The sequence below is a fragment of the Helicoverpa armigera genome, chromosome 8 (assembly GCF_030705265.1).
Source record: "Helicoverpa armigera isolate CAAS_96S chromosome 8, ASM3070526v1, whole genome shotgun sequence".
Taxonomy (NCBI): Eukaryota; Metazoa; Arthropoda; class Insecta; order Lepidoptera; family Noctuidae; genus Helicoverpa; species Helicoverpa armigera.
The window spans coordinates 1,264,396-1,291,038 of record NC_087127.1 but is presented as its reverse complement, the minus strand read 5'-3'; the positions used below and the strand labels follow the sequence as shown (position 1 = coordinate 1,291,038).

The window sequence follows — 26,643 nt, the reverse complement described above, 5'->3', positions numbered from 1 at the left end:
TACAGATTAAGATAAAATACTGCACCCAGATGCATCATGTCTAACCAAATAACCTTCCTACAAAAATGCTCTTCGAAGGCAAAGCTTTTGTCAACACAATCAAAACCCAACTTTAACACGTACAAGATAAGGTTTATAATCCTCTACCACAAAGTGATAGTATATTACAATGTCATAGAATGACTGGAAGCGACTCTTGAACAATGGCTCGTTAGTCCCACGGACTGAGCGATGACCTCTGTGTACTTAGGATGTTAAAACATGCGTCTTGTACACTTTTACTTGTGTACTAAGTTAATGGTTTTCTGTATTTGTGATGACTTTCGATTTTGATAACACTACATTGATAAGTTTACCTAGCCAGCTTTATACAAAGTATGTTGAGGTCACAATGTATGATGGTTGCAGCTGAGAACCAGTGTTTTATTTGTAGCGACTGCCTATTTGATCTCCATAACCCCGTTGCTTAGGTAGCCCGATGTCCCTTGGTGCTATTGCTTGTCTGGCTACCCAACTTCAGACCATAAGGATTGCTAAATATTTACAATATCGACAGCTAGGACCCCACAACAAAACAGCTTACAATTCTTATTAGGAATTTTCTATCTTTAACTTATTTTGTTGTTAGAATACGACGCTATTACCTACTTTGTTATTAGCTACATTCATAGGTTACCTTGTAGAGGTAGCTCTTATTTCTGAACCTGTAAAACCCAATTTTGAAAATATCGTGATACCACATATAAATAGCCTCATCCATCTTTATTTTTACTCCAAAGATAATCCTTCCTTTTTACACCACGTACCCATCTGCATACAAGAAACGTGAACATAAATACTTCTTCTTCAAGGCCTTCATGTCTGGTTGCCAACCTTCAAGGGACATTTCTTTTTTTTGTAAAAAAAAAGTAAAATTGTTGTTGGTTCGTCCTCATCTTCCGCAAGCAATGACCGATGACCTTTTAGCACGTAGTTTTTAATACTTTTTGTACATGTTTTACGACATTTAATTGGCTGGAGAAGATATGAAGTGCCTGTTAATATTTTCATGGATAATTAACGGCTGTTGGTTGTCGTAATTCATTTTTATTGTCTTGAGGAATTGATAATTTGTTGGCTTTTTGTATGAAAAGTTATGGCTAGTCTTTTTGTGTATAAACATAAGGCAATACTTAGTATATTTTTAATTTCGGGATGTGACGTGGTTTTCACGGGACAAGGGTCAAACTGCTAATAGAATCAAGTGATCGATATTTTTAGGCAATTATTTTTACAAGTATTACTTTTGATAATTAATTATTATATCGTTAATTCCACAGTCAGGTTCCAAAATCGTCTACATATTTAGGTATGACCTGGACCTTAGCCAAAGGTTCTTATGCCAGTATATTTATCATTAGAAGAGCACATATCTAACTAAGATCAACCACATTTAGTTGCATGCGTAATACATAATGCATATACCAGATGTACCTATGTATAGGTACAGTCAGTAGGTACGAAGGTAAGCTCGGAGGCTTTACTCATTGTTCAGGAATTCCTTTGTGAATCATAAGACGAATCGCTTTGGACTTATATTTGTGCTTTTAAATGGAACCGCGAAGCTTAGTAAATTGCTCCAAAGATGTAGTTTCTTAGTAAATATAAGTACAGCATTTTGAAGAAATATCCAAAATTTTTTAAGTAAACACATTGCAGTGAGGATGTTGAACTTTGTTAAGTTCAATAGCATTTAAAGGCAAAAATAACTGGAAAAGTCTTTACTATTTTTTGTAACAATGATATATACTTATAAATGTATTGCTAGCTTCCGCCAGCAACTTCACTTGCCTCCTATCAAAACTACTCTAAGTACCTAAATAAAAGTCTATAGCCTAAGGCTTTCCTCGATAAATGGACTTTCTAAGTGTAAAAGATTTTTATCAAACTGCTCCAGTTCAAACGAATCAACTCTTCAACTTTCCTATAACATTAGTTATATTTATTCCTCTAATTCAGGCAACTAGAGCCCATAGAAAATACAATACTTAATAATAAAATATCACATAACTAATGTAACAAAGTAATGTAATGTAACAAACTTTGTATGTAACAAAGTAAGTATTTAACAATACATCTAACTATACTATTGGCCTAATGACCGCAGTAACTGGTATCTTCGCCACGTAACTCGAGATGTCAAGCATTGCTCACTTAGCTCAGTGAAGAGCACACATTACCTCTTATTACACAGTCGGTGAAATGTGACACACTTAGAGCCCCCGCAGACCACAGACTTTTTATCGGCCGATAGTTTGGTCGGGATCTTAATCAGTACGCAGATGTTAGCAAGTGCGCACACTATGACGATTTGGTATCGGCCGATAAACAAGTTTGATGGGCTTCCCGATTCCATTCAAACTAAACTGTCGGCAAACTGTCGGCCGACCGTATAATCAGTATTGGCTCCCTACCACACGCGCACACATAACGATTTTTTAGTCGGCCGACTAAGCCGATAGTTCAGTTCGCTCCGAGCTTTGACAGCGAATGGTCGGTCGCGCGTGTTTTGTAAAATGGCGTCGCCCAATTCTCAGTCACTTATTTCGGAATCTTCGATCGTAACTTTGATCGAGGAAGTCGAAAAACGCCCTGCACTTTAATAATCGAGTAATTTGGAATGCTTACTTATTGTAAAAAATTCCATTTAATAATCTATCACTAAAGATATGATGCACCCAATACTCTCGGGCTCTCTTTTTAATTTTCCTTCTTTGGTGTATGAGAGCATTAATAACATTTCTATGCAATGTTTTATTAATTTTCATTGTGCGGTGCGACCACTCTTTTCACCAGTTGGTTAGAAACTAGCAAATAGTCGGCAGACTGTTGGATAGTTTGCGCACTTATCACCGACTAAACTGTTTAGTTGGCTCGGTGTGCGTACTAGCAGGCCAACCCGACTAAACTATCGGCCGATAAAAAGTCTGTGGTCTGCGGGGGCTCTTATACTTTGTCGTTATATTGTGAAGTGTTTGAATAGCTACACTGTCTTACAATATAATATACACCTTCTTACATAGTACCTATACCTATTATAATGTTTCTGATGTTTATGATAAGTTGTAAATGAATTGCGAGTATTATTTTAGTATAAAACTAGCTTTTGTCGGCAGTTTTATCCGCGATTTGGAAAATCGATGAATGGGCTATCTAACACTGAAATAATTTACCAAATTGGTCTAGTAGTTCTTGAGATTAATTAATTCCGGTAATTTTCAGAGTTTTAAATAATAATGTGCGTATAAAAAAATTACATTAGCAACGTATTTAGATATATGACATCGATTTTTTTAAACGGTTTTATTTAGCTTACCCTGTTTGTTTTATTTATTCTTGGGTCAAATTTAGTAATTCAAATTTAAGTACCTTGCTGTTGTCAGATTGATCTGAAATTTGGTACACACCTTTAATTCCGATGACAATACAATATACTAATATCAATAACATTGTAAATCCAAGATGGCCGCCGGTACAAAATGGCGGATTACATATTTTTCCCACAACCCCCTCAATATGGGTATCAAATGAAAGGGCTACTCAAGTAGAATACTGTCAGCAACCCCAACGGGGCCCAACAGGGCCAAGGCCTGCCTGGGCTGCGGGATTGTCCTGGTACATAAAAGGCCTACGACGAAACAACGGTTTTTAGTCAGTAAGAGTCTGGCACTCCCTCACCGCTGCTGACCCATATATAGAATGAGGAATATTCGGTAGGCATTTTCATTAAATACTAAAAACTATAAAATAAAAAAATCGGTAAAAAAACTTTTAAGCTAAACGGTTTTATCTTATGTGCACTGAAAACTAGAAAATAAAAAAAAACTGTTACTTACTTATAAACCTACATAGGTGGTCCCGGTCATATTAGACTAAAATAAAAACGTGGGGGCCCTCTGAAATCCTGCCTATGGCAAAGCATATCTTTATAGGTACTTTGGTAGATCGTGAGCTCGGCGTTCGCTGGTGAAGCCGCTACGGCTGGTTATTGATTGTCAAACTCTCCAGTTACTATTATAGTAAGTAGAAATCCACACCTATTATACCTCTAGAAGAAAGTATTACAGCAATAGTTAGGTAATGGGCCCCACGTTTTTATTTTAGTCTAATATGACCGGGACCACCTATGTAGGTTTATAGGTAAGTAACAGTTTTTTTTTATTTTCTAGTTTTCAGTGCACATAAGATAAAACCGTTTAACTTAAAAGTTTTTTAACCGATTTTTTTTTTGCTTCATTATAGGCTGTTGTAATAACTATTTAGCCTCGAAACTTTGTTAGGCAATATTAGCGCAAACATTATTAACTCATGAATCTTTTCATGTATCATTTGTCAATCAGCGATATAATTATAAAACAATTAGTCATTCTTGTTATAAATTATATTTCATTGATATGTGGCAACACTGATGCTACTAGTGTTGTACATTTGTTATGCATTTAATGTCGACACTATTTGGCATTACAATACAATTGTAATGTGTAAGTCTATGCTAATATTATAAAGCTGAAGAGTTTGATTGTTGATTGCTCTAATCTCAGGGACTGCTGGTTGTATTCAAATTCTTTCACTGTTAAATAGGCCATTTATGGAAGCAGTCTAAATGGTACTTTTTATTTGGATGCGCGCAATAGTTCCCTCGGGACGAAAGCTAAGGCAATGGTGGAATCTACTTTCTTATACGTGTAGACTAATATTTTCGCTTTATATAATATACAATTCTTTAGTTAGTTTCTACATAAACAGACAAAGCTAACTCAATGATGCGCTTTCATCATTGCATAAACAATATAGGTCAGACATATTACACACATATATACTTAGCTACATAACATACAACATATAACAGTACGCACGCACTATGAGTGTACCCGCACAGTACAGACTAAATATGTAGTTGGCCGATAGTTGGCCCGTTGGTTGGTAGTTCAATGAATCAAAATAACGTTTATTGAACTGTGAAAAACAGTTACTCTCTATGCAATGTGTATGAACATTTTTGGGGTCATTGATTTTTCACGCCAAATTGTATACTTATTTAGCTTATATTATCAATAAAAGAATGAAATCAGTTATTCCATCAAAATGATTAAAGAAAGGGACATTATTTTAAAATACTCTACTAAATGAATATGACAATGTACATTTATTTTTGGCCTAGTAAACTACCCAATTAGCAATAGTAATTTACGAGACGATCAAACTGTCAGCCGACTAAAAAGTCTCTAGTTTGGTACTATTATATGACAACGGCTTGTCTGTGTGTTTATAATGTGAGGTATTACACGGCTGACGGATTGCGAGTCAGTCGGTGACGCTTATGTCCGGGAAAAGTTGGGAAATTAACATTCTTTTACGTTATTATTGTATGGCGCAGATATTTTTATGTCTCGTTGGTAAGAGGCATCTTGTAGTCGACTCCAGAATAAGTTGCCGTGAAATAAAATCAAGCTTATAGTTCAGTCTTTAAGGTCGTCTATGGGCCGAGGAGGTTATGTCGTTCAGTACCTCTAGATGACTTGAGTTTAACTTTTAAAGTCGACTGAAAATCATCATCATCATCATTCTTCATTCATTATTAGAATTTGTATTTCCAAATCAAATTCATAGAGGAAGCAAATTAAATTATTTAATGAAAATTCACCGTATGACCTTCAAAATTACCTAATATACACACAAGTATGACTGAAATAATTACAAAATAATAAAAATATCATGCAAAATAAATGTTAATTTGCCAATAAAACATGATTGAAGTGAATTGTAAATTATTTCAGATACGGTAAATATGTATTCAACCTACTATTAAGCAAATATATCGAATTCGGTGAAACAAATTAAATGTCAAGCATGTTTGTAATGCAATAATGTTATCACGTACTTTAAAAACAATATTTCAAGAGCCCCGAAAAATTTGCAAACATTTCAAAATAAAATTGTAAAAACTATTAGATAGGTATACTATACTTTCTGCAATCTATGAAAATCTTTAAGTTTTATTAATGTTTATCATAATAACAAAGTATCTTTCATGCCCCAATTCCAATGAGAAGAGCGATATAAATAATGATTGTAGCCAATAAATCTTATAAAGTTATAACTTTGTAAGGCTACACAATATATTATATGTTAGAAACTTTCATGACACGACTAACCTTCGAGCCGTTTCAGACTAGCCAATTTTATAGTGCGTATTTGCTCAGTTTGACTTAGGCGTACTGGCTGTAGCGTCTCTCGAACTGATAGTAGTCAATTGTTTAATTTATCGCCAACTTGGAAGAGCTGGGCGGATAATCCGCTTGTTAGAAAGGGCTTTTATAAAAATGATCACAATGGGAGCTCGTAAATCATAGAATATTGCTCTCTATAGTGTTCCAGTACAAAACTACGTTATTGTTAGGTAAGTAGATTATGTGCTGGACCCAGTAGGAACTCATCCGTGTTTCTAGTTTATGTAACCTTTGTTGTGGTGAATCATATTTTATGTACATTCTATGCAAAGACTATAAAACCACTTGACTGCGCATACAGTGCCCCGACGCTCGCCAAAAGTTAGTGATTTTGCGCGTACTATAAGGCTACGATCAGTACGATCCTTTAGTAGCGACCGTGAACTGACCAATAGTAGCCGCGGATTATGTCGCCCCCCCCTGCCCGCAGCGGTGAGTCGTGTTCTTAGAAGAAATTGGCGAGTGCGCTCTCTAGTGGTTATTTACTTTATGATTCTATGTCTTGGCATTTTTGTGGACTGCGGTATTTCAATAGATAGACAGTTACTCTTGGTTTGACTGTTTTTACCCACAAAAGAGGTATACTTAGGTGTAGCAAAATGGTTCTTCAAACCAAACAGACAGACATTGTGTTGTTGAAGAGAGGGCATGCCTTTGTATATTTTTTGACGTTTAAAACGTACTGATTTTCATTGTAAAGACACGTACCTGTTTTAAAGATCAGCCGCAGTAAAACTACCCATATCACTACTACTCAAAACTAATCACATAATTTTCTTCCAGCATCATCAAGCGAGCCCCGAGTGGTGTGCTACTACACGAACTGGTCGGTGTACCGGCCCGGCACCGCGCGCTTCAACCCGCAGAACATCAACCCTTACCTCTGCACGCATCTCGTGTACGCCTTCGGGGGCTTCACCAAGGACAACACCCTCAAGCCTTTCGACAAATATCAGGATATTGAGAAAGGTAAGGTTTTATAGTTGGTTTCTTGATTGAAGTGTTGTCCCACGTTGGGCGCCAGTTTATAATTCGTGAAACCTAGAATGAAAGATAACTTTTAAATCATCAAATGCCCTACAAACAAGCTGAAATTATGATATGAATAATCCATATTTTAAGGAAAAAAGCAAAACCTAATTTATATCAGATTCTGTAGTTCGCTAAGAAACAAATTAAATAAAAAGTTTTCTAAAACTTATTCAATTTATTCTAGCTTTATTCTTGTTAAGACTTAGCTTGGCTACAATCACTTGCATATTTTTAGCAACTCCACCATTTTAACTGTCCCAGTCGGGCGCCAATAACCTCCAACCTTCCATTCCAGGTGGTTACGCCAAATTCACTGGTCTGAAGACATACAACAAGAACTTGAAGACGATGCTGGCCATCGGCGGCTGGAACGAGGGCTCCACGCGGTTCTCCCCCATGGTCGGCTCCCGGGAGAGGAGGAAGGAGTTCGTCAGGAACGCCATTAAGGTTGGTGCCACATGGTTTACGTGGTAAAGAGTTCAGGGGAGTAACTTTGTTTGTCCGAAGTTTACTTGACTTGAAGACAGTCAAAATATAAGGCCTATCAACGTTATATTTTTTTATACAAATCCAATGATAATAATAAGGTTCTCGTAATTAAACACGGTCTTTTAATAAAACAGCCAGCCCTTCGAGTAGACAAAGATTAGTTAAATGGGTAGTTTAGGAGAAAAAAAACTACTCGAAGAAAGCTGAGGCAAAAGTTTGAAGTACTCTACGTTTGTGAACGAATGATATCTACAATTAATTTAAGCTTATTTTCCGTTGATGTTATTGCATGTACACAATTTACCTACTATGGCAGTAATATCGCACGCATCTTTGACCAAAGCAATAATCAAAATAATTCACATTCAATAGCCACACATACCAATCCATTTCAAACCCAAACCTCCACAATTTAAGTTACATTTTAGACTGCATCATCAAGGTCTTCAAAAGCAGTCGAACCTCGAAAGCTTCGACGATCTTTGCATTAGACTTTCTCCATAGACCTATAATTACATAGCACCTTTCTACGTGAAATTAGATTAGAAAATACGGCTACAATATGTATACGAATTATACGGTAGTCATGACTGAGAAATTTCTGAATAAATGACTTTCCCACAATAGCTTTTTGTATGTGCAACAATTTCTAATGTGGTAACGTTCTTATTTTAAAACTGTGTGACATTTGCTGTCGGCCATATTGTCTCTTCATTATGCATTTAAAAAGAAATGGTAGGTAATGTGTTAATGTTTCTCGGATGGTGACATTTAGATGTATTTTATTTTAAGCTAAAATTGGATTGAGAAAAATAAATTAAAAACAATAATAAGAAATTAAATGTCACAAATCTTAACTATTTTTCTTAATTATCGTGATCGTGACCTGACATGTTAGCATGACTCAATTAGTTTTATCTCAAAGAAACAATTATTTTCTCCTCAACTAAAACCACGCTTTCCCTCACAGTTCCTCAGACAGAACCGCTTCGATGGTCTCGACCTGGACTGGGAGTACCCCGCCTTCCGTGACGGAGGGAAGCCCAAAGACCGGGAGAACTACGCCAAGCTGGTGAAGGAGCTACGTGAGGAGTTTGAGAGGGAGGCGGAGAAGACTGGGAAGCCGAGGCTGCTGCTTACGATGGCGGTTCCAGCTGGTATTGAATATATACAGAAGGGATTTGATGTGAAGACGTTGAACCAGTGAGTAGTTTTTTTATTGTTTATTTGTTATTTTTTTGTAGGTAAATTGTAGTCAAATGTTCCGTCTTACATACGCAAGTATTATATAGATCATAGGTAACATACCCATTCTTGGCAGCAGATTAAAGAGTGATCTATTCAACAGTTTCCAAGCTTTCGATTTTTTGGAAAAAAAATAAAATGTCTCTAAAAATTTCAATAAAAAATCTGTGAGCAATTTTCCCAAAAAAGTCGTTATGTAGGGTAAATTGTATTCACTTTGTTAGGAATTTGTCATTTCGTCGCAGCATAGCAAATGCTGGCATTGAAAATCACTCAAGTTAACCTGATACATAAATTCACTTCAATGATTTCTTAAACTATTTAGAACACACATTAGAAAATCACCACAAGTTTGACATTGTACAAATGACCAAAGACGACACTGTGCAAATACTTAATCGTCACATACATTGCACCATACACATTAACATACACACCAGTCATACACATCACGACACTTGCTTAATTTACTGGTCCAATGTCGCGTTGCCTCATGTTAGGTGGTGGTGCAAGTTATAGGCGATCCACGAGCTTTTAATGTCATCTGTTTAGGGATTTAATTAATTAAAATATCACTGTCAACAACAGTTATTTTTAAAATGGTCAAAATTATAAACGAAAATGTGATAATCTTTTTATTATCGCAGTCACTCGACTGGCATATTGCTGCGCTATTTAAATTAGTGTTCAGAATTAGTTTGATTACAGTTTTTGTAGTGTCTAGAATTAGCTTGTACAGTCATTTGTTAATAAAAAAATAAACCTAAGTAAATTATTTTACTATCACCGTATTATTATATTTTACTTACGTAGCGATGTGACAAAATCGCTCATCTCTTGATACTTATTCCAACCTATAAACCATGCCCGCAAAAAGAATGTCACACGATCAAAATCGGAATTTTAATTTATTTTAATGATTGTAAATGTAAGCTTAAGCCATAGTGTGCGGTCGGCACTTCGTAACTTAGTTACACACAATTATATTGAGCTTTAACATAGTATTCTTTATGAATTCAGTTTTACTAAAGAGTTAAAAGTAGATTTTAGAGTTAGATAAAATTCCATAGTTTCTGTAACCATTTTCGAACCGTGATAAAAAGTAAATCTGCTGTTCTACATAAACCTGGCACTAAAGGGCTAGTGTATAATATTTATTTATTTAATTTTACAGACTAATAATAACACAATTTATAAGTCCATAAATAAGTATATGTAACTCAACTTATAGTATAATATATGTAATTACAAGCTTCCACAGTTACAACTCCTTACCGCTTCATTTACCTCTGTATTTAATCTTTTTGAATACCTACGTGTAAAAACTTACATGCTTAAAAATGCACGCACTGACAACATATTCATTCACTTCCATACCACACACCATCATTACTATTCTAAAGACCTACAATCCCTTTCATTAAAACATCATTAAAGACAGCACAATTCCCTTTGAATGGGTATAATATCCCACAACTCATTCTCACCAGTCTAGTTTCAACATGGAGAACAAAATGAATAGCGGAGGTGCCATAACGGAACATCGCCTAAGAAAGTAGTACGCCAAAATGCGGGTGAGAACGGACGAGGAACGTTACTGTTGTCGACCTTATACGCTTTCTTCTTTATACTTGACCATGTTAGTGTAATACCTAAAATCGTTGACAGATGCCTTAAAGAAGTTGTGGAATTGTTCATAAGAGTTACCGCGACCCTGGTACACAGAGAGCTTTCGAAGGAACATGATGGGTCTGACACTCCCTCACGCTACTAAACCACAGTGTCATTTCCCATATTAAAAAAATACAAGAAAAAAAGATGTTTCAAAGAACCCTAACACACTTATTTTGGTCATGCCCACTATACGAAGTTGATCTAGAAGAAGGCGCTCGCCCTGCCTGCATTATGGCATCTCCGGTCATGTTTCCTCACTCCATGAAGTTCCAATGTTAGCCAGTTTCGCAAGTACAGCTGATTTGTGCTGCACAATGCTTCGGAGCTTAGAATACACAATGGGGATTGGTGTAGTGGCCATGGAGTAGGGTTATGTAAGTCAAGACCTTGGAATGATGGGCCCGTGAATAATGTGCTTGGGTGGTCTGTTTTGCAAATTGATACCGATCTTTTATGGAAATGGGAAACGTTCTTTTATCTTTTGTTTTAAATATGAGCTTCTAATAATTATACTAGTATAGATTCTGCATTTTTTTGGTACATGAACACAATGTCAAATTGCTATTCTTCTGAACGGAAGACCAGGTAGACCTGTGTTTTTAATTGAGGTAGTTTTCGCAAATTACTGAGATAATATTTTATTACTTCATATTGTATTTAATAGAAACAAGCAAACAATAAGCGTGTTAAAAATACATAACGCTTTACTATAACCACAAATGTCTTCCTCATCTCTTTCCTACTTATTCTTCAAAAGCCACAATTACTATATCATTCAAACACCCACACAATACCTCTATTCTCGGAAATAAACACACAAACACAAGCAATCAGCGAGATTAAATCCCCATTTTCGCGTAACCATGGCAACCCTACAATGTTCTAAAACAATGAGATGTGCTAATTTTATCCCGTCCTTCAACGCTCTGGTTGGCTTTGTCTTAAGATTTTACGCAAAGGAAGACAATGGATAAAGATTAGAACTTTAAGATAAATTAAGTGGTTGCTGATGAAAATCTGAGAACTGTTTAGTGTTGTTAGTAGCTGTGTTTCACCTGTTTCTTGTTGTTTGTCAATTTTCGAAGCTTCCTTTACCAGTAGCTAAATCTTCGTATATTAGTCATAAATGTCAGAATAATAATTAGGTATCATTTAGTCGTAATAATCAATTAAAGACCAAGCTTTGACACGTTATATTCTAAGAGCTTTAAAACTTACAAGCTATACTACACTTAAGCTACTACATAATTGTAATCAGTACTTAATTAAATCATAAATAACAAACAAACTGCATAATAACATAATCATTAGATAACTTAAAACAACCTTGATAGCAATGCACCTACAGACACAGTTCACTTAATTGTTCTCTAAAAGCACACTGCAAACTTTTAGTCGGCCTATAGTTTGTTCAGGCTCATAAATCAGTATAAAGATGAGATATAGCCAGTATCAGACCGACCGAAAACTTTGAATAGACTCAAGCTTTTCTTTAAAAAAAATTGCCAACGAATGGGTCAACTGTCGGCCGACTATTTAGTCTGCAGTGTGCGGATACTCTAATTGTTCTCAAACCGTCTTTGAACCCACATAAATTAACCACGCAGGAAATAGGCAATCATTGCAAGATGTACAATACATACAACTATTCATTAGATTGTTTTTTCATTCATACAAAAGGACGAACGAACATTAATATTATTTGTTAACAGTATACGTGGGAGAACTGGTTTTATTAGATAAATATATGGCTGGTTGGAATTTGTTCACAAAGGTCATGGTGAATCGGTTTCGGACCTTATTCAATGGTCCATTCTTATGGTGCTCTTGAATTTATTAGGGTGTCAGGTGTTATTTATTGAAGTGCAAAATACATTACAGTTCAAGGTACTACAGGCCTTACTGCAATTTTTTTAGCTCTAGATTGTTTCTTACGATCTTTAGATTCGAGAGGAGACTCTAAAAATCTGGTAAAAATCTGGTAAAAATCGACATACCTACTCACCAAAAAAAATATCTACTACTAGGTGTTTCACGAGTCCCGGGGAATCTTATTCCCATACCTGGATAAACCACCCAAGGATAGTGTAGTAGTCATTATCGATATGATATAAAAGTGATTTAATGTTTTGAATCGGTTCAACATATTTAAAAAATGTTCCACTTTGTGACATTAGATTTCATATAAATGTCAATTCCAGTCGAAATTCAATTCTCGTAGTCATATTGCAATAGCCACACGTTCGCGTTTGATTGTCACGTCGTCGCCGGGTCGTGAGCCATAAGTTACGACTGTCATTTGTTGCATGAACTGCCAGCAATGCAACGCGGATGTGTGCAAGGCTGATTGAAGCTGTGGCCCTTTGCTTTTGGTCAATGTTTGTTGTTGTACAATACAGATTTTATTATTAGAAGCTGTTTAACGTGTCTTAAATTTTCTGTATTCTTCCTAGAATACTCAATATAAAATACATATTTAATTTTCCTTTTTTCCATACCTAAAACATATATTTACATCCACTGAAACATATTATATAGATTGCCAAAATACTTGCCTCCACTGATACTGCGTCTAAATCATTATAATTTAAGCTCGATTACCATCGACTCGTGAAAGACTAAGTAGCTAAATTATCTTGTTCAAATCAATGATCACACCCAATTAGCACTGACAACCTTCAATCTTAAGTCAATAATATGCCAAGACATAGTTCTGAAATGTATGGATACCTATTATTTTAACACCTCATTCTAACTCCCACCAATCTATTCCAGATACCTGGACTGGATGAACCTGCTCTCGTACGACTACCACTCGGCGTTCGAGCCGGCAGTCAACCACCACGCGCCGCTGTACCCGCTCGAGGAACCCAATGAATACAGCGTCGATAACGAACTTAATATTGTAAGTATTTGTTTGATGATCACCCCATCGGTTTAATGGTCGTAAGCTCGTAAGCATGTCTGTCCTGTACCTTGTCTGGGGTCATAGAGTCGGAAAGTTGGATACCGCCGCATCCCGGAGATCTAAGCTGTTGGAATAGTACGTGGACCTGGTTGTGCTAGTGATTAATAATAAACAAAAGTTTGAGAAGGTTTGAAAAAGAAAGAAAGGCAAGGTTTCCGTAAGGATTTTTAGGCCTTAAAAACGTGCGATTTCAGAGTAAATACCTATGTAGCAATGCTTTGGTCCTAACTGTACCTATATGTCAGTAACACACTTGAGATAGACCTTAGCTTAGATCCGAGACGACGTTCTAGAAGCAACTAGCTTAGGACTTAAAAACATCAGTGAAGCATATCTAAATAGTAGGTATTCTAATATACCTTTAATTGTCTGCAGTCTTTCACGTAATAGCTTTTGCTCATGCATTTCTATGTCACAATAGTCAATAACAGACTTCAGTGGCAAACCGGTTGCCTTCAATCGGACTGTCAGCTCATTGTAGACAGCTGCTAGACGTAGGCCTTTCGAAAAATTTCATTACAACCTGACCTTAGAAAACTGGTCTCCACAATGAATAACAAGGTCAAGGGGGTTTAGTTGACGGGAATGTCACCCAACTGGAAACTTTCGAAAGAACCTAAAAAGCTAGCTATTTTAAATCCTGTAACTTAAATATTATTCGTTAATCTCGAACCTTGTCGAACATAAACACCTAAGTAATGTAACAATAATCTCCTCAAAAAAATTAGTTGTCATAAGTTATTCTCCTACTTGGTTCCATTTGGTTTATTTGCGAATTAATTGCTACACACAGAAAACTGTTTGTCCCTTTTAAAGTTCGAAGAACGGATCTTAAAATCCACAACTCTCATTCCATACTCACTCATCCTTCCTCTTTTTCCAGGACTACACTATCAAGTTCTACATCGAAAGTGGAGCTGATCCCTCGAAGCTGGTGCTCGGTATACCGACGTACGGTCGCTCCTACACGCTGTTCAACCCTGATGCTGTGGAGATCGGGTCCCCGGCTGATGGTCCTGGAGAACAGGGCGATGCTACTAGGGAGAAGGGGTACTTGGCTTATTATGAGGTAAGGATTTAAGGAAGATTTATAAAAAGTAGGTATTTTCCACATGTAAAATACTTTAAAAACGGTTAGACTCGATTTCAACTCCAACATGATGAAACTACGACGAAGACTAGGACGAAGACTGGATAGACGAAAAATGCGCAAAGATACCAAAAGAAAAAACGAACATGCATAAGTCGCAGTTCAAATGCAAGATGTCATGGTGTGTAGCTTGGACAATGTTTAGCAGAAGACTTAAATCGAATTAATTGTTCACTTGACTCTCAACATTACTATAATCCTATTTTGATTCAAGTCTTCAAATGGAATTCTTGGGTCGTTAATATCTATCAGATTCAAGGTCTCTCGCAACAATCACAATATGCCACCTGACCACATTCTTCAGATTATTATAATTAATTAATTATAAGATAGTGCCAGTCGTCAAGGTCACACAAAACAGACAGGACCGGTACATATTTAAGCTAATGATCTTGCGCACCTTGTTGACTGACTTCCAAAAAAGGAACAGGTTGTCAATTTCACTGAAATGTTTTCGACTGTTGTTTGTATTTGTAAAGATAGAAGCAAATGCTTTTATGTATGTCCTGCGCAGTTGGCTAATCTCCTTAGATGAGAGTAGCTGCCGTGGCCGATATTCGGCTACCATCATCGTCATCAAAGACAAAAGATCCCGACGAATTGAGAACCTCCTCCTTTTTGGAAAGTCGGTTAATAAATAAATTCCATATTACTTGAGCATTTGAGACAATAAAACAAATCCACTTCCACAATTCCACAGGCTATCCTTCATACCTTAATAACTTATTACTTTTTTTCTAGATCTGCGAAGCTCTGAAACCCAAAACGAAGAAACGCGCGGCCTCTGACGAGGATTCCGAAGAGTATTCTGATGAGGAAGAGGAAGAATGGACGGTGATGCACCCCAACCGTGATGCGATGGGTCCCGTGGCCTTCAAGGGTAACCAGTGGGTTGGTTACGATGACGTCGACATTGTCAGGAAGAAGGCTGAATATGTTGCTGAGAATGGACTTGGAGGTAAGACTTTAAGATTAAAAAAAAAAATACTTTCACCAGTTTTCGTCGTAATAGTTGAAGCTTTAACTTACCACCTACCTACAAGGTTAAACTATCCTCCAGACCACAACTTGACAATAATTACGAACACAGCTGCAGATACTTAAAACGGAATGTCATATTATTAATCTTCATATATGTTTTGCATCGTTTCAGGTATTATGTTCTGGTCTATCGACAACGACGACTTCCGTGGCGCGTGTCACGACAAGCCGTACCCGCTTATTGAAGCTGCTAAGGAGTCTTACTTCGCGAAACTGGGGTAAGTTAATATAACTTTATGAAAAGACATTTCCACACATTATGCATAATTAGATCCATAATTAATTAACCCTTATTTTTGATCTTTAACATAATTTCCTGGTTTTGCACACCATAGATAATAACACCATAGTCCTACAGATAATCACTCATTTCTATGGGAATTTCTACCGCAAACTACATTTACATTTTTTCCATCAGATCCACCGATAACGCTATCACGGAGAAAGCCCCAGCCCGCACCAGCACGAGGAGGAAGAATCGTCCGAAGAGTTCTTCCACCACTACCACTACCACCACCACGCCTAAACCTTCCAAGTAAGTTGATAGATATTATATTACCAGCTACTTCAAGGTAAGATGGTGTCCCGCGTTAAAATATGTACAGTTAGAAAACGCTGCTTGATGTTAGCAAGTCAGATTTTGGTACCAGCATGACACCAAGACCTATTTAGATTACATTATTTTACCTCAGAAACTAAAAAAAGAAAGAAATTAGGGAATTTATGCTATTTATTACTCTTGCTTTATACGTAAATCCTATTAGAACTATCTCACAACGAGCTGTTAATGATGAAAGTCTATTTCAATATTTCTCCTTCATTAGCTAATAAGATTTTCTTTTAATGTAACAGGAGCAACCGTCGCAAGCCGACAGTCACGAGCACGACTCCAGCCTGGAACATCATCACTCCGGAACCACCCACCACTCCCGATCCTGGTTCAGGTATGTTCTTAATATGATTAATAACTGAAACAAATTGATTTCTAACACTTACGCGAATATAAGACATTTCAATAAAACTACTTTTACGGATTTTATTGCAGTTGTATTCATATTATTTAATGTAATGATTTTTTTTAAAGATAATGTACCTCCATATATTATTACCTATGTATATGTATAATAGTTTAATTGACTGTCTCTTTCTTTCAGACTTCAAGTGCGTGGACGAAGGTTTCTTCCCTCATCCGCGCGACTGCAAGAAGTACTTCTGGTGTCTCGACTCCGGACCTTCCAACCTCGGCATTGTGGCTCATCAGTTCACTTGTCCTTCTGGTAATGTTACTTCTTATTCTGAAAACAATAAAATAAAACTTATTTCAAAAAGCATATCCAGTTCTAATCTTATTGCACTGCTATAGCTTCAAACACTTGCTATGTAATTAATTATTTTATCCGTCACACTATTCATTTGTTATCATGATTTTATTTTCAATACATAATTACTTAGTTCAACATTAGTATCATACAGCTATAAGCTCCTTCTTAACATATCACCAATACACATATTTCATGTGTCATGAAAACTATGCCTATTTATAAACAAGATATAATGAACTAATCTAATTTCTTCTTCCCACCATCAGGTCTCTTCTTCAACAAAGCAGCAGACTCCTGTGACTTCGCTCGCAACGTGCTCTGCAAGATCAAAGACACCACCACCAAGGCTCCTACCACTAAAGCTCCCACTACCAAGGCCGTCACCACCACCACGAGTACCACCACCACAACCACTAGGCGACCCATCAGATTGAGTACTAAGAGCTCGTCGCTGTTCAGGACCACTTCTACTACTACTCCTGAACCTGAGGTAGGTTGATTATCATATTGGAATATTTAAATCAAGTTGTAAATCTTCCCTATCTCTTAAGCAACACTGGAGTAAACAGGCCATCATAATGATGATGATACCTAATAATGAAAAATCCATGATTCATAAAAATCTTCTCCGTACTATTAATTGGACAATGTAATTTGCAAACCCAATGTTTTGTTTCTAGGAAGAGGAATACGAGGACGCATCTGCTGAAGAGCCAACTGATGAGGATGCAGAGGATCCCAGAGTTATCAAGGAACTGATAGACCTCATTAAGAAAGTCGGTGAGTACTGATAAATTTATTAGATAGTGCACTTTAAAAGAAGTCCTAATGTTTTGAATAAAAAATTACATAATGCATGATAATTTCAATACATTTTTAGGTGGTATCGAACAATTGGAGAAACAGCTTGGCTATGGTGAGAGCAACCAGGCGTCGAGCACAGACGGCACCGTCACTGTCCCCACCACGCCTTCTCCTTTCAAGAAGAAGCTGTACCAGAAAGTGCTGGAAAGGACTCGTGGCAAAAACAGGTAAGATAGCTTAGATAAAATCTGAGTAGTTATTTAGAATCAAAACAATTTCCATTTAATTTAAAATTAAATGGAAATTATTAGTTTGGCATGGTTTGGTTTGGTTATGTCATGAATTTCCACAAAGTAATGCCTAATTCCATAATTTATTTTTGACGTACCTAAATTATGTAATATAATTTCAATTTTGTCAAAACAGGTATAATGGAGCTAACAGCATACTGGAAGGTTCTGGACAAAACAGCCGGCGAGGACCTCAAAACGCTGGATTAGAAGCATCGAATGATAGGGACAAGCTGCTACGCAAGGACCGACCACAGTAAGTCTTTGTACCTTTGTAGTGTTCTCTTTTGGGATATATGAATTTTACGATACATAAAAGCATTGTAAATATTTTATACAACTTATCAGTTTAATTGGCAACTTCGATATTAGTGTATTTTTAATCTTAATCTCAAAGACATTTAATACTTATTTATTTTGCCTTCGTGTATAGCCTGTTTCGTTCTTGATGATAAACATTGTGCCCCAATTAGCAACTCATCCAAAAAATTATAATGTCATCCAGGTACACAACAATCAACCGTCAACGTGGATCAAAAGCAACGACTGAAGCTACTCCCGAAAGCGAGGAAGTTGAAGACGAACCTGAAGAGGAAGTACAGCAAACTCTTAGATCCAAGTCAGTGGACAACGAGCCCAGGGTTGGAACAACCAGCAAACCACTGCAATATGTCAATATCCGCAGAGCAAGGCCGACTACTTCTGACACCGCTGATGATTCTGCCTCAAGGTAAGCTTCCATCTTAACATCATTAATCTTTCGTAACGTAACTGAATCTGTAATTATAATAAGATGGTCAATGTCAGTCAAAGTAATATGAAGTAGATTATTAATTAATTTATACATAATCACCTTTCAATCTTCAGCCAGTTTCTTCATCTAAAGTAAAAGCCATAGTAATGTCATAAAGTAAAGGTAACGGTCAAATTCGTTTCTTCAAGGCTAAAGTAACAGCAAAACTAATAGATACAACAAATTTGACCGTTACTTTTACTTTATGACATATGAAGAGTTATGTATCCCACCCACATGGTGATGGGGTCTTATTAGAACTATATATTAAATCTTACTCAAGTTTTAATAAATAATATTGATTCTAGGAACGCCCTCTTCGAGCGATCGGAGCCTTTCGTGTCAGTTTCCGACACACCCAACACGCTGGACATCATCAGTGCAAGACGTGAGAATACTCCTGAATACGTCACCATCAGGAGACAGCGACCCACTACTGAGGAAACTACTACCGTGCAGTAAGTACACAAACACTGAATAAACACTATTTATTTACTATTACGCTCATCCACAGCATACATATACACATTATTACCTACATAAAATCTTAAATACACACCTACGTTAACAACGCCAGATTAGGTAAATCTACAAGCTCATAAAAGTTTAAGATTGTCTACAATATGTGTTTTTTTTCCAGATACCAAAACTCTGATGAGGATGAAGAGCTTCAAGAAACAGCATTAGAAAGAGAAATATCTACGCAACCACAATATACGTCTATCGTACGGTCTCGCTCCACCTCCCGACCCACTGAAGAGCCTAGCTCTGAAGCTCCTGTTACGAGAATACGTTCCACCACCCTCGCTATCGAGGAAACAAGCAGTCCTGACCCCACCACAGTCTTGGCTGTACAAATATCCTCCTTACTAAATTCCCCGAGCTCCTCTGATACCGAGACTCCTGAGACTGAATCATCGGCTACGACAACTGTAGTTGAACCTACGACTACGACAACAACTACGACTACTACGACTACGACTCAAGCTCCTTCAAGTGCTGCAACTCGACGTACCCTCATCAGACGGCGAGGCTCCACCACAGCTACTCCATCAAGCACGGCAGCACCAACGAGCACAACCCAGGTGAGTCCCAGGAATTATACTTTTGTGAATCGCCGACGACCTCTGCAGAGACCGAACGAAATATCTTCGGACTCAGACGATTCTGTTGAGGTATCTCGTAAAATCAGATCTACTACTCCTGATAGTCGTGAAGTTGACGGAGCTACACCCAGAGAAACCAGCACTAGAAGGTTTAGACTTAGAAGTAGGTTCCAAGCATCACAGACTGCTCGAAGTGACGATTCTATTCCTGCCGCTGCATCTCCTGTTTCGAGGGGTCAGTTTAAACCTCAAGTTTTAAATCCAGATGAAGTGATTTCGCTAACTCCTATTGACGTAGAACCCCAATTTGTTCCGAGACAAGTTCCTAGCTTTAGTGCAAGAGCAGATAGACGTTTCCGTAGACCCACCGTTAGTGACGCGATACCTGATAGTGAAGGTTCCGCTGCAACTTTGGAGACAAGGCGACCAAACCTCCTCCCAAGAGGACGAAGCCGCTTTACGATAAGCACAACAACGGAGTCGACTGCTCAACCAGTTTCTATTGCTCAAAGAAGACCAACATTTGCGAGGTTCACTCCACGACCATTTACTCGATCATCTACTACTGCTGTATCTGACGACAACGAAGATGTAAATACTGGACTACCCGAAGAAACTTCTACCCAAAGAATTGCACCTCGTTTGCCATTCGGTAGAACAAGACCAACAACGGCTCCACCAAACCTCGTTGCCAGAAAATTACCCTTCCCGTCACGTCAATCTACTACACAGCAAACTTTAGCAAATGATGATGACGATGATGAACCGGAAAGTAGGAATGACGATATTTTACTTTCTGAAAGTGCTAGAGAGGAGAAAGAACACGATGAAAGTGAAGTCGAGGAAGAAGCACCTAAGCGAAGAGTTATTGTCAAGAAATTGAGGGCTCCCGGTTCTACTGCAGGTGACGCCGTGGCCACTGAAGCAATTCCTATCGATGATTCTGGCAAAAAGAGGTTCAGAGTAATCAGACGCAGACCAACTTCAACTACTGTTGCATCAGAACCAGTCGTCACAACTGAAGCCCCCTCTGCACCCGGCCCACAAAGGATACGAAAGGTGATCCGTAAAAAAATAAAATCTGCTGAAGAAGAACCGGAGATAACGGCCAAAGCTATAGCATCATTGAACAATTTCAGAACCTCTACGACTGAGGAATTCAACTATGGAGAAAAGACGCGACCGACGACAACCACAACTGAAGTTGTAACTGAGCCTATAATAGAAGAAGTTACAGAGTTTTACAAGGAGAAAAAGGTTAAAGTTGAGCTCCAAACTGAAAAAGTTGAAATAAAGGAAGATATAACAGAGAGGAATGTTGAGGATAAACGAGAAGAGACAACCACTGAACAAACTACAACTACTGCCGCGCCAGCTACAGTTGAAAGTGAAACAGATGACAGTAAAAAATCAGACGATAATAAAGAAATAGCTACAAACGAAAAATCTGAAACTGAAGTAACTTCTGACAGTGACTCTAAGACTACAGAGGAAAATAAAGAAAGTTCTGATAAATCTAACATTGAATCTGAAACTAAATCAGAAAGTGAAACAGACGCTAAGCCTGATGTTACTGTTGTTTCTGAAGGACAAGCTGTTGCTATTTCAGAAAATCAAGAGACGTCTGCCACAGAGGCCACAGTTACAGAAACTGATAACCCAGAAACAGAAACGACGACCGCGAGCACTACCATATCGACGACAACTTCAAGCAGAACAAGGTTGCCATACAGACCGCGTAAAAAGTTATACACACCATCTACAGAACCTTCAGTGCCATCAACGAGTAGAGTTTTCAGCCGTAAATATAACCCAGGAGTTTACACAAGTCCTGCATCAGCAGATCGACCATCATTCAGACCAGCCGGTAGCACAAGAAGACCATTCTCTTCAAAAATATTCACCAGAAGGCCTTTCACTCCAAGAACCACTCAAAGGTTAGAAGATGAAGAAGAATACAATGATGAAGAGATTCTAGATGAGGAAACAGAGCCAGAGAACCCCTTCGTCTTCGTCCCACCAAACCAACTGTTCACAAGAAAACCAGATTCTGAAGAAGAGGGCGTTAACGAGGAAGGTGGTAATTCTGAAGAATTGTTAGACGAGGAAGAAGAAGGACCTGATGATGAAGAAGCAGTTGATGAGGAAGAAACGCCAACAAGGTTTGCTCTTACAACAAGGCGACCAGGCTTCAGACCTCGTGTAGTCAACTCAAACACATTCAGAACTTCTACTTCTACCACAGAACTTCCTAGGAGATTCCCAAGCTCTCAAAATAGAACTGGAATCATAACTAGATTTAGTAACAAGCCAGCAGTTGATACTAAAAAGCGAGTACAAAATGTACCACCAGGTTACAATACCCCTGTCGCTGCACCCAGACCTAAAGGAACAGTCCCAGTTATTATTAGGAATGCAACTCAAGAAGCTGAGCAGGGACCTAAAGATCTTACAACGACTACTGCTGCAGCTAGTGATGCTGAAACAACCACATCTTTCGATGATGATTACCTCACAATGACATCAACAACTTTGACAGATGATAAGAATCCTACAACTTTGGATGATGCATCCACAACAAATACAGTCGATACAGAAACAGCCACATATCAAATGGAAATCGATGAAAGTACTGATGATTACTTAGAAAGCACAGAAGGAACAACTAACTATCCTTCAACTCAAGATGTCACCGTCACACAAACTGATGCTGAAGTCAAAACCACATACGTACAAAATACTGTTGCTTATACAGTGCCCAGCACAGAAACTACGACTGAGCCTGAACCTACGACCGTTACAACTACAACTACCACTACACCACCGCCACCGCCACCAATCATAAAAACACAATTCGATAAATTATTCTCCGTTAGCAGAGTTGTCGAAGTTAACTCCAAATTAGATAAACATCGTTTGAATAAAAACAATGAAACGACTCTCATTGAAGAAGGCAAAATCATGGTTGAAAAGAAACCAGTTGTCGACAAGATCGGAGAAGTTAGTAGATTCAGTCTCATCAAAATTGTTGAAGATGAAATTCCAATTTATTTAACTAAATACGGTCATGTGTATCCAGTTGAACACCCACCTGAAAATATTATTCGTATTGATGAAGCAAGAAATGCAAGAGCTTTAGTTGAGACATTTTCAGACACGCCTAGGGAAAACTTAGTGGCATCAGAAAGTGTTAACGAGGCTTACAGGCATATCAAGGCAGTATCTGATTCTAAAGCTGAGGAAAATAAAGAAACTGTGGAGCATGTACCTACCAATGATGACGACTTCCTATCTTACGTCAATGAAGAAAACAAAACTGAACAAGAACAGAGTGGACCACTGTTCGCACAATGGCAATTCGTTCCTGCAGCTTACGAAAACGAACAGGCTCGAGCTGCTAAAAGCTATGAAATAGTAACACCACGATCAATGCGAACAGATCCATCAACATTACCTTTAGAAGGTTTATTCAAAACTGAATCCCCACAAATGGCACGTAAAGTAAGTGATGACAAGAATCAACCATTCCTCGTATATTCTTCATCCGTCCAAAGCCAACCAGAAGAAAATATTGCTAAAGTAGACGCTGTAAAACCGGAATCAGGTCGCAGTATTGTAACTTTTGCTAAAGGTGAAGAATTCAACGGTGGGTCTACTGAAGACGTGTCTACAGTTAAATCCCCTGTCAGTATCTCAGTGATAACTCAAAGTACTGAAAGTTCAACTGTTTCTCCCTCTTCCACGACATCCACCACTGTTTCCTCAACGACAGTTTCCTCGACTTCAACAACGGAGAGTCCTTCTTCAAGTCCCATTATAGACTTGCTGTCTTCAACACAAGCTACTACTGAAGCTTCCACCACGTCTTCAACAGTCCCATCTTCGACTACAGAAACGGTACCTGAGGAAACAACCATAGTGAAAATATCACCTGTAGATGCCAAACGTGCCAAATTCGGCTTCCCTAGAAGACCAATCATCAAATCCTCTAATTTCACTAGACCTAGCACCGCCCCAAGAACAGTGAAGAAAATAAACGCAACAGTAGTCTCAAATCTAAACCAGAAAGCAAACAAAACAACTTTCAGTCCGAGTAAATCTCGTTTCAGTGCAAATAGAGTTCAAAACGTCCCAGTAGATCTTAAGAAGAAATCCAATAGTCCCAAAGCAGCTATCAAAACATTTACTACAGCTAAAACATATACCACTGAAAGTCCAAAGTCGACAACAGAAAGAAAATTGTACTTCAAACCAATCAGACCTAACTTTAGACCAGCCTTCGTCCCAAGGAAAACTACCACTCCCGTCTCCGGAGACACTTAATCCAACTGAATCTAGTTTGCACTAGATTTTTGCGGTTCCCACTAGTAGGATCCGGTTTCTCTGGCCATAATAACATGAACGACTGATATTATTTTTATAATTGGATTATTTTATGCAATAGTTTCGTCCGTGTCCGAAAATTTCATTCTGAATGCAAGGTTTCAAAATTGTTATTCGTTGATCATCCAAGGCATATTTAACATGATAATTTTGAAAAAATACTCTCTATACCGATGGGATAACTTGTATATATAGGTACACAACATCATTATAGTCATATTTCTTAGAGATTTTAATAGCTTTAATAATATTCTAGGTGTTAATGAAAGTTTTATTGTACCAAATAATTGTATTTATTAGTTCGTTTTGGTAGAAGAGACTTTCAGTTTACAAAATGTCATAGGTTATGATTAGAATACAATTATTTAAAGGTTTTATTATTATATTAATAATTATTAATCGTTACCATTAAATGTACATATGGATGGTTAGGATTGGGATGTTTTTATTTTTGTAATAATGTGAATGAAATATTGTAACATTCAAAGAAAAAGGTTTGTAATAAAGTATTAGAATATATTTTTTATGTTATTTTAGTTGTAACTGAATTACTATCGGCTTTTGTTCGCACCCCTGTTATGAACGTGTATTTTCTAGTGTCGTCACAATATCTTTAGTTATCTATCAAATTATGAATAATCTTCGTTTGTCATGTTTTGCATCAAGACCAGGACTAAAGGTAAGTGCTTATTTTTATATTCTTTTTCCGAGCGGTGAAAACTATCTTTGTACAAAACTCAAATTGAAACGCAGAAACGTCTTAGTTAGACATTAATTTTTAATCCACTTATACTAGGAGGAAAATGGTAGCGTTTAATTTAATAAATAATTTCTTATTGACTAATAAAAGCAAAATTAACTTACTTAATTATCACGTACTTTCATCAACAAAACAATTAATGACTTTTTTTACTTCGCCTGTATTTTTCATGATTTTTCTTACCCATTCTCGTCACGAAACTTTTTGTTAGACTGTTAAAAGCTGCATTGTACTACTTCTTCCCCTGATCTGAACAATGGCTGGCTATTATTGAAAGACAATCGGTTCCCATACACAAAAGGTTTTCTCAGTGGCATGTCAAAATACATTGTTGTGGACATTTCATTAGAAATTGCGCATCGAAATAAAACATGGCGGTAAAAATATGTATGTAGGATTTTATTTACAAAATTGTTGGACACGTTACAAATACAAAACTTAAATTTAAATTACTTATTTTACATTTTTATTTATTTTACAAATCTTATAAACACTTACATAACAGACGACAGTATATCAACCTATTTCAATCTGTCAAGTTTCTACAATAGATTTTGAACCTTATCACAATAGTGGAAGGATAATGTTCGATGGGCAAAATTTGACAGGTTCGGGTAGGTTAACCTGCTGGCGCCTGTATATTTTGATGGATTCAGTTATGACAGTTGGTCATTACCATAGATAGACAATGAAATGAGAACACATCTAAACGCAAAATTAAAAAAGTTGGAACATACTGCAATAAGGTTTAGTAACACTAGGATGTCTATCAGAACTATTAGTTTAATTGCACCGCTTAACTATCAGTGCAGAAACAAAATGATTTATTGCCATTTCTAAATGCATCAAACGTTGCATTTTATCATTAACAACATATCCTCATAGTCGTACAATTTAGCAATAATTTATAAAGCGTGGCGCGTTTTTGTTTGACGGCTAACGTCAATCTTGGCATAATTTTTATGACAACTTGCACTTAATTATTATGAAGACAAGCTAGTTTTTTTAATCAATTTTCAGCTATTGGTCTGAGTTTGTGCTTTTAATTATTTTTGATATACAATCAGCATGCTTAATGCTATAAGTGCCTGTTATATAACGTGTACCATTTCTGAAGATTAAATAAATTTATCTAAACTTTCATTACTTAACAAAAATCTAGCAAGATTTTTTCAATATGACTTTATGGTTATCAGTTTGGCTGAAATGATTTTAATGCAGTTTGCAACATAGTATTTGTCGGACTGAAAAGAAGGTTTTAGGTGTATGTGTGTGTAAAAAGTTTTCTCCATAAACTTATCTTACATTTTCATTTAT

At 37.2% G+C, this 26,643-nt stretch overlaps 1 protein-coding gene across 2 annotated transcripts in view; it reads left to right on the top strand.

Moving 5' to 3' along the window:
• Nucleotides 1-26,643, top strand: part of Cht6 (Chitinase 6) — a 116,082-nt gene that overhangs the window by 50,084 nt on the left and 39,355 nt on the right. The window contains exons 3-19 of one of the 2 annotated variants that reach the window (XM_064035738.1): nt 7,053-7,238; nt 7,597-7,748; nt 8,761-8,993; nt 13,485-13,614; nt 14,561-14,746; nt 15,569-15,785; nt 15,981-16,086; nt 16,287-16,403; nt 16,721-16,812; nt 17,023-17,145; nt 17,457-17,680; nt 17,871-17,970; nt 18,071-18,221; nt 18,421-18,540; nt 18,790-19,014; nt 19,386-19,535; nt 19,718-20,162. In XM_064035738.1, the coding sequence (XP_063891808.1) occupies nt 7,053-7,238; nt 7,597-7,748; nt 8,761-8,993; nt 13,485-13,614; nt 14,561-14,746; nt 15,569-15,785; nt 15,981-16,086; nt 16,287-16,403; nt 16,721-16,812; nt 17,023-17,145; nt 17,457-17,680; nt 17,871-17,970; nt 18,071-18,221; nt 18,421-18,540; nt 18,790-19,014; nt 19,386-19,535; nt 19,718-20,162 (2,957 nt within the window). Of the gene's footprint in view, nt 1-7,052; nt 7,239-7,596; nt 7,749-8,760; nt 8,994-13,484; nt 13,615-14,560; nt 14,747-15,568; nt 15,786-15,980; nt 16,087-16,286; nt 16,404-16,720; nt 16,813-17,022; nt 17,146-17,456; nt 17,681-17,870; nt 17,971-18,070; nt 18,222-18,420; nt 18,541-18,789; nt 19,015-19,385; nt 19,536-19,717; nt 25,086-26,643 lie in introns of those variants that run through there. The other variant, XM_064035737.1, reaches the window with a different exon arrangement.